Source organism: Barbatula barbatula (genome assembly GCF_947034865.1).
Source record: "Barbatula barbatula genome assembly, chromosome: 5".
NCBI classification, from domain to species: Eukaryota; Metazoa; Chordata; class Actinopteri; order Cypriniformes; family Nemacheilidae; genus Barbatula; species Barbatula barbatula.
The window spans coordinates 21,147,117-21,161,098 of NC_136769.1; the positions used below are offsets into that span (position 1 = coordinate 21,147,117).

General features: G+C 40.1%; 1 protein-coding gene across 3 annotated transcripts; it reads right to left on the reverse strand.

Moving 5' to 3' along the window:
• Window positions 1-1,256: 1,256 nt before the first annotated feature.
• Window positions 1,257-13,982, reverse strand: luc7l3 (LUC7-like 3 pre-mRNA splicing factor). 3 transcript variants are annotated; one of them, XR_013786636.1, is made up of 11 exons: window positions 13,708-13,938; window positions 12,722-12,788; window positions 12,600-12,639; window positions 12,108-12,252; window positions 11,384-11,458; window positions 11,194-11,298; window positions 7,865-8,026; window positions 7,420-7,763; window positions 7,010-7,197; window positions 4,530-6,898; window positions 1,257-2,133 (listed from the first exon to the last, which is right to left on the reverse strand). XR_013786636.1 is itself a non-coding variant. In XM_079456005.1 (11 exons), the coding sequence occupies exons 1-10, from the start codon at window positions 13,804-13,806 to the stop codon at window positions 6,735-6,737; spliced, it is 1,389 nt and encodes a 462-aa protein (XP_079312131.1). In that variant the 5' UTR covers window positions 13,807-13,982; the 3' UTR covers window positions 4,115-4,603; window positions 6,702-6,734. The 3 variants fall into 3 exon arrangements, 2 of the variants coding, with proteins under 2 accessions (XP_079312131.1, XP_079312130.1); XM_079456005.1 differs by lacking the exon at window positions 1,257-2,133 and having other exon boundaries at window positions 4,115-4,603; window positions 6,702-6,898; window positions 13,708-13,982; XM_079456004.1 differs by lacking the exon at window positions 1,257-2,133 and having other exon boundaries at window positions 4,121-6,898.

Sequence of the window (13,982 nt, forward strand, 5' to 3'; positions counted from 1 at the left end):
CCGGTGATCGGTTCTGCGCAGATTTTGTTCATCTCAAACAAGCCTATTAACTCTGGCTTTATTTACAGGTGCAACATACAACCATCCGTGACGTTCAACACCTTAACATTTGGATTGATATTGCAAAACAAGGGTGACGAGCTCTGTACGATTGTATGTCGAGCTAAATTCTTCATCCACAAATGTAGAATTGTGAAATCATCTCCCGAATTTGTTTTTTTAAATGAATTTAAACTGTATATTAAATCTTTAAAAATGTTGAAAGATCCTAAAGCACAAAAAATATATGATAGCCTAAAATACTTCCCAACTGAGGTTAATAGCTGAACAATGACTGAATTCTCCCCTTATGTCATGTTGTTATTTAATTTTTTCATTTATTTATAAATCATCTTTATTTTTGTTAGGTTACTAAGACTACACATATATTTCCTGTTTGTATTAAGAGCTGCTCCCTCAGGCTATATCTTTTCTGTATCCTATTCTGAAGAAACGAATGCTATGTAGCCATGTTTGTTTGGAAATCTTGATATTCTAAATAAAAAGAAAACGTTCAACACCCGACTTCCACCGGGAACACTCTTCAAGGTTGCACAGTAGAACAGAATAACATGCTAAATGGTAAAATACGCCCTCTACTGGCCACCTCCACCACACAACAATACATGTGTCACAGTTAGTTTTTCTCCATTGGTTTGGCTCATTAATTGAAACAGAAATTATATTCTCAAAATTCTAAGATCATTTGGCAAAAAAGTCTTACAGTACAGCACAACACTATAGCTCACTTGCAAAAGCTAACATCTCTCCCAAAACTGTTCACTCATGCTTCAAAACTAAATTCTTGAAACAGACCGGACGTTATCAACACTCTTGATGCTTCTGCCAAAATAGTGTGGATGGTTCAGCACAACAACATGGTTCACCTGCAAAAGCTCATATCTCTCCCAAAACACTTCACTCGTGTGTCAAAACTAAATTTCCTTCTCATTTAAACAGTCAGTGCCCCCAAAATGTTTCGTCCCTTTGGCATTGTGTAAGCACTGCAAGTCAGAATGTTTAGATGTTTTGTCACTATGGCAGAGGACCATTGAAACATCGCTCATGTCCACCTTTCAGTCTTAGCCCCGTCCTTCATTGACAATGGTTACTGTACTGTTTTTGGATTTTAGGGTAAGGGTAGCCTCCAAGGTTTGACATTACACAATGCACTCATACTGCCAAGGAATTTGTGACCATTATCATTCACACACATCAGTTCAGTTCATCTTTATTCATTTCTCGAAGGCAGTTTGGTTGCAGCACACAAGTATTCACATAAACATAAAGTAACTACCATACAGTAAAAGAAAATGTATACAGCATAATATACTGCAATATAAACAAACAAAAAACAGTGAAAATTATATGCAGCCTGCAGTGCTGTAAATAATGCTGGAGTTTCACAATTAACAGTTCTTCACTGGTCGCTGTCCTCACCCTCCGGCCATCCACACGCTGTTGACTGTCTGGCCACAGATTCTCGTCCACATCACAGCGTATATTCTCCCTTGCGATGCAACGAGGGAAGAAACGACGTGCATGTCGCAACCATCCCCTACACTGATCTCATGTAATATCCTCACAAGCAGCATCCATTGCATGGAGCAGGGACCTCTGATCTTGAGCCCGATGCTCATACACTCTCCACCTCCAAGTGGAGAAAAACTGTGAGAATAAGGAGAATAAGGTGGTAGGAACACCATGAGCATCCTTGGATGAGTAGTGAACCAGGCCCTGATGAGCTGGCCACGGTGGAAATTCACATTGTCCCATACAATGACATATTGTGGTAGGTGAGGCCCTACAAGACCTCTCTCATTTTCAGGGATCAAATCAAAATGAAGGCGGTCCAAGAAAAGAAGGAGCTTCTGTGTATTGTATGGGCCAAGACTGGGGATGTGAGTGGCCACACCATTCTCAGATATGGCAGCACACAGTAATATTGCCCCCTCGCTTGCCTGGGACATCCACCGTGGCCCGGTGGCCAATAAAATTACGGCTACATCTTTGGCCCTTGGCCAGGTTGAAGCCAGCTTCATCCACAAACACGAGGATGTGAGGGGTCTCGTTTCTTTCCAATGTCATTATTCTCTACAATAGCGGAAAAAAAGAAAATATCAAATCAGTCATACAGAAGAGTCATGCACTACAGTTACAGACAATTACATAGGAATGTTCTATGTTCTCTAAAAGTTCAATATACTACTGGCCACTACTCCAGTGGTTCCAAACCTGGGGTACATGTACCCCTATGCAGAGGAACTACAGGGGGTATTTGACAGAAAGGGGAGGGGGAAAATCATCAATGACTAGGCTTACTGAAATGTAAATCAAATATTTTTATACCTGGATACACAAATGCGAAAAAAGCGAAAAAAGTTTGGGAACCACTGCTTAATTGTAAAAAGGTTACAATGATGGACAACCAGTAACTGACTTCCATGTATATAGTGGTACCGCAGCTCTTTCACTCTATCAGAGTTCCTCTCAAATGGTACCCTGTAAATTTGCTTCATTGTCATCTGATGCTTCTTCAATATACGGTCTATTGTGGAGATGCTCATAGAGTTGATGTGGCACAAACACAATTTAATAAACAAATACATGAAAAGGGTTACGTTTGATGTACACACTTTTGGGAATACAGATGTATTTAATTTTCTGAAGATGTTAGAGCTCTAAATATTTCAGCATACTTTAACAAATCTGCATTTAAGAAACACACAATGCATTCATTTATTAATTGTTTATTTATGCATTTGTTTATTCTTTTTCACTCATTCACTGCAGTGAAATTTCTCATTTTTGACCATGGCATAGAGGTCTACACACTGTACATCACTTTCCTCCGTTACGCAGGCTTTAAATAGGACATTTCATCAAAAACACTTCACAACACTCATGAAATTCCTGTATTTGCTGTCTACCTGACACTACAGCGGAAACCCTTCTTTATTGAATGTAGCAAAGGGTTTGTTCAACCCTTAACTCACCCTCATGTCATCTCAGTTCTCCTTCCTTCACTTGAACACATACTATTTTAAAATGTATTTTATCTTTTAAATGGGTCTAAAAATGTAGAAGCTCCAAAAAGCACAGACAGACACTTCATTAAAAACCCAAATGACTTCAGTGTGGTTAATAAACATCTTCACAAACAAAAATGTTATCTGCTGAAAATAAACCCTACAAATGCATTTCAAATGAACTTAAAGAATTTTTTTCCGTTTTTTGGACGCATTAAAAAGTGCTTTTTATACTTCAAATGCATTTAATTTTGGTATGTTTACAGCATTTAGAAAATGTTGTTTTTCAGTTGTTCATGCTCCTTTTCATCGATTTCTCTTATTTCTTTTGTTGCGGTTTATTTAGCCTAGTTGTGCAAGTACTGTGGAGCTTGTAGCGATGCAGCAGTAGTGCCAGAAGAGAACTGGTTCCCCTGAGACCGGTTTTCTTGCCACCGTTTCCACTCGTTTTGCTCGCCATGTGGGCTGAGTCTGTGCTGACATCAGTTTTAGAATTATGTACTGAAGATTATTTTGAATGTGTAAATTTAAATTACTACCACCCCATATAGGAATTTATATCCTGCATAATATATGTCGTGGCTGAATGGTTAAGGGGAAATCCATTGGGGTCTCCCCACGCAAGTTCAAACATTCAGGCATTCGCTACGGGTAGTTGTGGCGTAATGGTTAAGAGTCGGATTTATTGACTAATGTTGCCGGTCGATTCTGAGGGCCGTAGGGCACCTCAACCCTGCTTGCTCCCCAGGCGCTGCAATGATAGCTGCCCAGTGCTCCGGGTGTACGTGTGTTCACGACTTGCTGTCTGTGTTCACTACTCTCTGGATGGGTTAAATGCCGCATTTAGGGTATGGGTCACCATTTCTAACAAATAGGTCACTTGATATTACCCGTTTCTCTTTCATCTTATCTCTCTCTCTCTCTCTGTCAGTAAATACTGTGTGTTATGTTTTCATGTACAGCTGCTTTGTAACAAGGAAAATAAAAGTTGAGAACATACCCTACATAATAAACAAATAAATTCCACACAAAGATTGTTTTTTCATTTTATTGGAGACAAATACAGATTTTAAAACTGGAACAAAATAAAAATTTCTCTAAACTAAAATTGTATAAAGATTTGGGATTTAGCATACAGAGGGGAAATAAGCAGTTAAGAGACCTTTCAGGCTTCCAGTCAAAATACTCAACAAAACCGATCTTCATAGTTTACTTGAGCGGACTGTACATAGCGAACATGCCACAATGTTGTTTATTCATTCTGAATGCATACTAACAAAAATAAGGGTGGACCTGCATCTATGGGTTTATAGCAGTAAGACCAAAGCAAAGAAAACCAAACAAACATGATTAAAATAACACGAGAGGTCCTGTCGAAACGTTGAAAAGGGACACAGAACCATTCAACATCTGTACATCTTTATAATTTTAGCGTAATAGACCACTACGTCTGTGGTTCACCTTGTTTAAAGCATCAGAGTTGTGTTGCGGGATGAAGGTCTTCAGGTCTTTCTCTTCCAGCTGTCCAACTTCCCCTGATGTACAAAAATGGTCAGAGAGAACTCGATTAGTGTGTGAAACCACATTCATGGCACATCCAAAAAACACATCAAATACATGGAAAACAATAGTTTTCTTTTTTTTAACAATTCCAGGACTGTTTTATATGACTGGTGAAATGACAAATGTGAAACCACATTTGTTTCAATAAACGATGCAATTTGACCAATAAACATTCCTATATTGCGATTCATTATCTTAAATGCACATTCATTTTTACCTACAACATATTTTATTGCACAAGTACAAACAAAGGAAAGCACACAAACAGAACTGGAGTATTTCTTTGAAGAATTAAATTCCCTTCTATCCGTGACCTGACTGAGACTGTGAATAGCTGATCTTTTTCTGAAAGCATGCACTGCTATCTTGAGGATAAGAGAAAAAGAGATAATAAAGTTGACCTGAAATAAACACCTGCAATAGTAAATTATACTAGGGCCGGACGATATATTAAATATTCACGACATACTGATACTACAAGATTTTGCATGTAATATCAAATTAATGCATCAAGTCATTTGACTTCAACCCACATAAAGTAACCTGTATTCAACAAAGATAACGATAATGCAGAAAGTTAAAGGGATAGGTCACCACAAAAGGTTTGTTCTCCATTTATTAACCCTCATGACATTTTCAACCTGTAAGACTTTTTACAGAACCAAATAAAAATTGATTTCCACCATTGATTTCCATTGTTTGGAAAAAAACACTGAGACATATCAAAAAATCTGCAAAAAACGTCAGGTTTTGAAGGACATGAACGAGAATAAATGTTGACAAAATTTGTATTTTTGGGTGAACTATCCTGTTTAACCTCAGTAGGAACAACAGCATAAGAAATAGTGAAAGATCAATTTGGGTGAATCAGACCAAATGGTTGATTTCAACAGATCGATTCAAAACGATTAGTTTGTCGTACTACCAGGGTACGAAAACGTTTTAGTAAAAAAACAGTAAATCCTGTTATTAACTAGTATATTGCAATGGCTATTAAACAATATAGACCAAAAAGGAAAAGTCCGAAAGCAGTACATGTCTGGAATAGTTAGAATTGTCATAGTTATATCGCCCAGCTCTAATTCAGACCTATCACTCCTTACTTAACAGGCAAAACAAAAAAGCGACACAAACAAGGAGAAAGGACCGTTTTAAGGTTTGGCAAGTAACTGTCTCAATCAGGCGCGTCTGTAAATCTGACACATTACATCCACCTGTTTAGGCGCGGAGTAAACCATTGGCCCTTGAAACCAACAGAAAGCAAAACCAAAGACATTTAAAACTGGGAGAAGAGAGATAGGGTAAAGACAGGCAACAGCATTCAAATGGATGTGGGTAGTGAAAGGAGTACCTTGGGTGAGTACCTGTATAGATTGACAGAATCCTTGATTTTTAAATGGGCTTTCATGAGGGTCGCTCGCGACACCAACGCTGTGTGAGGTGCGGAAGTCAGCTGCAATAATTCATTAACCCTACACTTCCATCAGCCCAAAGCTATCGGGTCTCAACTTTAAGAACAGACGTATTAAAAGTGCAACATATCCATGTAACTCCAACAAAATCAGTACTCATTGCAGTTCAGTGAACTTTCTGGACCTCTTAGGAACAGCTTACAGAGATCAGATGACAAAATGATGTGCGCTTATGCATGTACACACATGAGCGCACACAATCATTTAAGTGCATCAGACAAAGTTTTTTCTACCAATATATTCTCAGTGGGAGCACAAAGCAAACAGATTTACCTAGTAAAGGCAGAGTTAGGAAAAAAGGGATTTGATTGAAAAAAAAATTAACACGTAAATTTGGAAGAGAACTTGTCTAAAGAGACAGATGTATGACCGATACAAAACGAGGTACCTCCAGGCATGTTTTTCAGGACTACACTGGCCTTTCCCTCTGGGTTTGTTTCATTCTACTTTCTTCCGTTTCATCGGCCTAGTCTCCATCTTCAGTGCATACTTACGATGCACTATTAAAAACAGGAAGAAAAATCACAGACAGAACTGAAAGAAAAAGGGGGGAAGGGGAGAGGGGGAGAGACCCGGGCCGGGGGGACGGTGCACTTACCTGGAGCTGATCTGAGGTCCTATCAGATCAGTTTTAATTGGACTGTGTGTCACCTTCACAATGAAGTTCTTCAGCTGTGCCGTTCACCTCCGCTTTGGGAGGCTCAGCATCCATGGGCTCGAGCTTGGAGAGCTCGCTGGACTTATCAGCCGAGCCCTTTCTGCTGCTCTTTTTCTCATCGGAGGAGTCCTTGTGCTCTGCGGGAAGAATCGTAGCACATTTGAGTAAAAGCAGATTTGTAATTGAATTAAATGCTGTGAAGTAAAACACAGCAGATAAATAAGCCCAAGTTTAAGAGGATGTCACACCTTTGTCCTTAGAAGTTTTGTCCTTGTCTTTGTCTCCTTTGCCTCTCTCTCGGTCTCTGTCTCTGCTACGGCTTCGGTGTTTGAGACTCCTGCGCTCAGAGCTGCGAGATCTCCTCTTCTCTCTGCTACGAGAGCGCCGCTTCCTGTCCGAGCGATCCCGACTGCGCCTCCTCTCGCGGTCACGGCTCCTGTTCAACAAGCAGTCGGTTATCAACAAGTAATATTTCAAAATTCCAAAACCACAATTTAACTTGTGACCCCTCCCAACACAGCAAGTTGGCTGAACAAGACCTAATGTGATACAGGAAGATGACAAAAAAATGAATGGTGTTTTGCCTGAAAACATCATATATTGCAAATAAACATGTTATAAACGAAAGCTCTGTTGTTACGGAGGATGTGAAACGTACCTGCTGCGCTTCCTGTCGCGTTCTTTACTCCTGGACCTCCTCCTGTCTCGTGAACGGCTCCTGCGACGGTCTGACGCTCTGCTGGAGTGTCTGCTATTGGAGTGACTCCGCCTCCCGCGTCTATCTCGTTCTCGTTCCCTGTCGCGTTCTCTCTCCCGCTCGCGTTCCCTCTCTTTCTCACGCTCTCGCTCCCGCTCCTTCTCGCGCTCTTTCTCTTTCTCCTCCTCCTCCTCCTTGCGTTTTTTCTCACGTTCTTCCCTTTCACGCTCCCGGTCCTCCTTCTCTTTCTTCTCCTTTCCTCTGTCCTCCTTCTCGGGGTCTTCAGAGCGCCGGTGCAGTTTTTCCTTTACGATACAAGAAATATTTAGTTCATACTCTACAATACACTAAACATTTCATAACAGGTAACACTGGATTTTGTTTATACAGTTGACAGTTCATTTACCTTAAGTTCCTCTACAGTGCCTTTAATTTTGGCATATCCCATATGCTGCTTGCCCATTAGATGGTCATCCACTCTGGATTGAGCATCACCAACAATGAGGAAAGCACCACACACTTCACACACCTCCATCTGCTTCTCCTGAGCCGCAAAGCTCTCGATAGTCTGACAAAAGAACAAAACCACCAGTACAAAATGCACTCGAAAACAGTGTGTTTTCTGACAATTCTATTCATTGTACTAGTAACTAGGGGTGTAACGATACAACAATTCCACGGTTCGGTTCAAACAGGGTTCATGCAATGGCACAAGCAATGCTACACACTAGAATCGTTTTAACTTAACAATTCAACTCATTTAGGTGAACTTTATTTTTATATATTTATATATAAATAAAATACAAATTTATAAATGCAGTCTGCTTCCCACACAGGCAATTTAAATGTGTGCGGAGGGTTTGCAATTTCAATTTGTTGTGGAGATGCCATCCTGACAACAATTCTTAACCACAGAGTGTGATGCTGAATTTCACATTTGATCTCAATACAATATACAGAGCATCCGGAAAGTATTCACAGAGCTTCACCTTTTTTCATGTTGCAGCCATATTCCAAAATGGATTCAATTATTTTCCTCAAGATTCAACAAACATTACAACATAATGAAAACGTGACAGTAGTTTGTTTGAAATCTGCTAATTTATTAAAAATAAAAAAACGAAAAAAGCACATGTTACTAAGTATTCACAGTCAATACTTTGCTGAAGCTCCTTTGACACCAATTACAGCCTCAAGTCTTGTAGAGTATGATGCTACAAGTTTGTCACACCTATTTTGGGCAGTTTCTCCCATTCGTCTTTGCAAAATCTCTCAAGCTCCATCAGGTTGAATGGGGAGCGTCGGTGGACAGCCATTTTCAGATCTCTCCAGAGATGTTCAATCGGGTTCAAGTCTGGGCTCTGGCTGGGCCACTCAAGGACATTCACAGAGTTGTCCTGTAGCCACTCCTTTGTTATCTTGCCTGTGTGCTTAGGGTCATTGTCCCTTGGAAGATGAACCTTTGCCCCAGTCTTAGGTCCAGAGTGCTCTGGAACAGGTTTTCATCGAGGACGTCTCTATACATTGCTGCATTCATCTTTCCCTCGATCCTGACTAGTCTGCCAGTTCCTGCTGCTGAAAAACATCCCTACAGCATGATGCTGCCACCACCAAGCTTCAGGGATGGTTTTGGCCAGGTGATGAGTGGTGCCTGGTTTCCTCCAGACATGACGCTTGCCATTCAGGCCAAAGAGTTCAATCTTTGTTTCATCAGACCAGAGAATTTGGTTTCTCATGGTCCGAGTGTCCTTCAGGTGGGCTGTCATGTGCCTTTTACTGAGGAGTGGCTTCCGTCTGGCCACTCTGCCATACAGGCCTGATTGGTGGAGTGCTGCAGAGATGGTTGTTCTTCTGAAAGGTTCTCCTCTCTCCACAGAGACATGCTGGAGCTCTGTCAGAGGACCAATCGGGTTCTTGGTCACCTCCCTGACTGAAGGACCTTCACAATCGCTCAGTTTGGCTGGGCGACCAGCTCTAGGAAGAGTCCTGATGGCTCCAAAATTCTTCCATTTACAGATTATTGGGACCTTCAATGCTCCAGAAATTTTTCTGCACCCTTCCCTAGATCTGTGCCTCGATACAATCCTGTCTCAGAGGTCTACAGATAATTCCTTGGACTTCATGGCTTGGTTTGTGCTGACATGCACTGTTAACTGTGGGACCTTATATAGACGGGCATGTGCCTTTCGAAATCATGTCCAATCAACTGAATTTACCACAGGTGGACTTCAATCAAGTTGTAGAAACATCTCAAGGAAGATCAGTGGAAACAGGATACACTGAGCTCAATTTTGAGTGTCATGGCAAAGGCTGTGAATACTTATGTACATGTGCTTTTTTTGTTTTTTATTTTTAATAAATTTGCAAAGATTTCAAACAAACTTCTTTCACGTTGTTATTATGGGGTATTGTTTGTAGAATTGAGGAAAATAAATAATTGAATCCATTTTGGAATTGTAACATGACAAAATGAGGAAAAAGTGAGGTGCTGTGAATTCTTTCCGGATGCACTGTATTTCTTTAACAGCGTCATTTTATGAATGAAAGCAAACATTCTGATAAGTACTGTAACTGATGTTTCTATTAAATTGATTATTTTAACATGAATTATAGCCATACAACATAATTGAGAGCTATCATGTAGGAAATAAACAGACATTTAAAGAAGTTTTTAAACACTTTACAGTCTTTAATGCTATATTCTAAATTAAATGCAGAAGAATTCTCATTAAAGCTATAAAATCACATTGATTAATTTTGTTCTTTGATTGACATTAGTGACAGGAGTCACAAAAGCACGTTTAAGAACGTGACCCCTTTAAGAGCTGCTGAGTATGCAGCTACACCGCACTCCAATTTTCACAACTCTCTACCTTCAAGATTTTATTTCACACTTTGAAGTCTATGCTTAAGAAAATGTTAGACAAAACAGGCTTTCTGACATAATCTTGTGTGGTTTTATCCATTCAAGCACGATAGAGAACTCAACACCAACGTGCTGTCAGAGAGAATCACAGACGCAGCCTTTAGCCCGTTACTGTACACACCAGAAACGCATTATAAAGATAACATGATTCAAACTTTTATCTGATTTGTTTCTCAGACTCTGAATGTTATGATGAGAGATGAAGAGTGCAGGAGTGATTGACAGAGCTATACAATCGTTTTACTCTCTCAAACACAACACGCATATAACATGCTATGTATCTGTGGTAATGACAAACGATATGATTTTATGACAATTTAATTCTTTAAATTAAGACAGACTTGTATTAAAAATCATTTAAATGTGCTTTGGACAAAAAAGTCCTGACAGCAGCGTATTTTTGGAAAGTCGCGTGACTGTTTAAAACACAGATAACCCTTAGACGCTTTTAAGGTTCTATGTGCATTCTAGCAATTAACAATGCACTGCCATCACATTATTGAGCGTGATCAAAAGTTGCTTCACTGCTGCTTCAGCTTGTGAAGTAATATGCTCTGACCTGCGCCAGGAAAAGCGCACTTGTCACACGCAGCTGACGCATGTGATGGATGGGGCTGGGGGTCAAGTTTGACAAATAAATACAAGTTCTTAGCACTTTTAGCAGATCATAAGCACATCTACACAGGGTGCTGCTAAATTTTTGCCGTTATAAGTAGTTGTTACACCCCCGAGGTAACACTCAATGAGCTATAACAAGATTTATGAAAAAATATATATATATGTTGTGTGTTCAACAGAATGAGACTTACTGAAGGCGTGGAACTGAGCTCCTCCCTCTCGTCCTTCAGCTGCTCCACCAGCTTCATCATACCCTGCGCCTCCTCAACACGGCCCTCTGAGCCGAGCTCCTCAATCTGATCACACATATACACACACTTAACATAACACTGCCTCCTGAACATACCCACACTAACCTCCGCAACAGTTTCTAGAGCTCACCTGAACAACAAGAGCTTCAATCTTCTCCGTGAGAACCTGAGACTTCTCCTCGTTCTTCCCCACTGGGCCTGGTATCTGGAAATTTAGAAACAGAAGAGACATGAAACGCTTAAAGACATGATTTATTTTCAAGAATGGCTGGACTGCTGCTTTTCAGTCAACGGTGGAAAATCTTAATATCTTGAAAGGAAGCATTGGTTCATTCATTGCTTAATTAACATGGCGGATGCTTTATATATCACCTTCATATAAAGGGCGGCTTTGGTCTTTTTTAGAAATATCCATAGGATCTGTATTAAATCATTGGTAAGAGCATTGCGTTAACAATGCAAGGTTGTGGGTTGGATCCCAGGGGATTGCAGATACCTATGATAATGCAATGCAAGTCGCTTTGGATAAAAGCGTCTGCCAAATGCCTAAAATGTAAATGTAAATCAATAATCATTGACTCGAACCGAGAGCTTGCGAATCAAATCAGAATGGATACCCAGCTGTAATTTCAAGTTCTCCATATAATAGCTATGTGTGGAAAGTGGGCTGGGAAAATGTGAAAACCCTCTAAGGCAACAAAAGCGAAACTCTATATTAGTAGAGCTTATTTTATAAGAATGTAAAAACCAAATCTGATGCAATAAACGTTTTCTAAGTCTCAAAGGAATAGTAAAATATAATGGTAACATGATGAAAACTGTGTCAGGCCAATAAATGCTGTAGCAGTACATACCCCAGCGTTCTGCTGGGCTTGTGACAGCGCCAAACGTGCATGACCCCTGCGAATTCTGCGCTCCACCTCGGCCAGGAGACTCTGCAAGTATCTCAGGAAGTCTCTCTCATATCCTTCCTTCATAAAGCGGGAACTCTTCTCATACCTAAACATTCAATGTAAGATCATGTATCAAATGCGTTTGAACATAACATTCTTGGTAATTCCCCTTATTGACAATGGTGACGTTATTAAGGTGATAATTATTAACATCAACAGTGCCACAAATGCAAAATTTGCTTCGAAAACGCATGTTTTTTATTATGTTAAAATGTTTTTGTTGTGTTTTATTGTGTTAGTATTTATGTGTATTTATTGTATTGTGTTGTATAAATGCATGTTTATTAGTTGATGAATTGCGAAGTAACATCACTCTGCAAACTGTGGCATAAAGACAGCTTTAACACATTATACATGTTACAATTTAAAATGAGATTCACTCAAACAACTTACAATTTCCTCAAATTTTCATCATGGATTTTTTCACAGGGACCTGAAAACAAAACACTGCATTAGACAATTGTTAGGATTAAAATGAAAAGGAACATATTCATATTTTCGGAAGCCATTCTTACCCAAGTCAGATCGGGTGTTGGTGAACAGCTCTGCAGGGCAAAAGCCACACAGGTAGTACCTGCACACCTGGACAGATTTTGTATACATCGTTCAATTATTTCACTCACAAAAACAACGGCCGTCCCATTTATTTCACATTACAAACACTATATACCGAGCATAGCATATGGAGTTAATGGTCTAATGGATTAAGCATTTTTTATTTACACCAGGAAATCACTATAGTTTCACATATTACAGCATATGAATACATTTAGAGAACAAAAGCAAAACAATCATGTGGTAAACCTTAACCCAGTTAAAACATAACCCGCACGCCGCACCTATATATAGCTACGCAACATCCATAAACCTTATGAATACACTTTTGCTAAATACTCTAAAGAACTTTTACATATTAACTTTTTACATAAAACGTCGATGTATAAAAATATATTTAATAGAAAGCTTATTTTAGGTGTCAGCCAACACCGAGTTTTGCCGCATGTTGTTGCGGTCGGTTGCCATGACACTTGTGTGATGTTTCTAGCGCTGTGCACTGTGCAGTAATGTTTTGGTTATCTAGTCTAAATCATCAAACTACGATAAAACATGTTGCTGACCAAAGTAGTTCTGTGAATTTAACATGGCGTTGTTAGCTTCCCTATCGTCCACAGAGTAGACTACGCGGGTTCAAACAGTACTACATAGGGCTAGTCGTCATAACAGCTCCCTAGGTTTAACACTAACAGTGTTTGCTGTATGAGGGCGGGACGCTGAAGTTACGTTATGCGCGTCGCGTGCGCTCACATTCCACAATGAGACTAGTGTGCTAACTGGTTAAAAACAAACCTAGCAAACGAATCCACGTTCACTACACCGCGAATACAAACGAACGCTTCTTAACACCCCTTTAAGCCCGCACGGGAATGTACAGGCTTTAATAAACCTGCGTGTTGGTGCAATTCGTAAATGGCTGCTAGTCATTAGCCGTTAGCTCACTCACAGTCTCGTCGTCCCAGCGCACATTACAACGCTTCTCATCCGGAGCCAAGTTCCGGTCCCGGCCCATTAACTCATCGAGTAACTGGGCTGCAGAAAGCATCGTGCTTCGAGTTGAATTCAAATGACTTCTTCTGGAGTCGTATTATTCATCTATAGAACAACGTGTGCCGCTTTCCCTCCTCTGATCTCTACTACAAAATGGCAGAAGGATGACGCAAAAGATCTTACCCATAAGTCACCTCGTGTTGCGCGAAGTCTGTTGGCCAGACTTCCTGC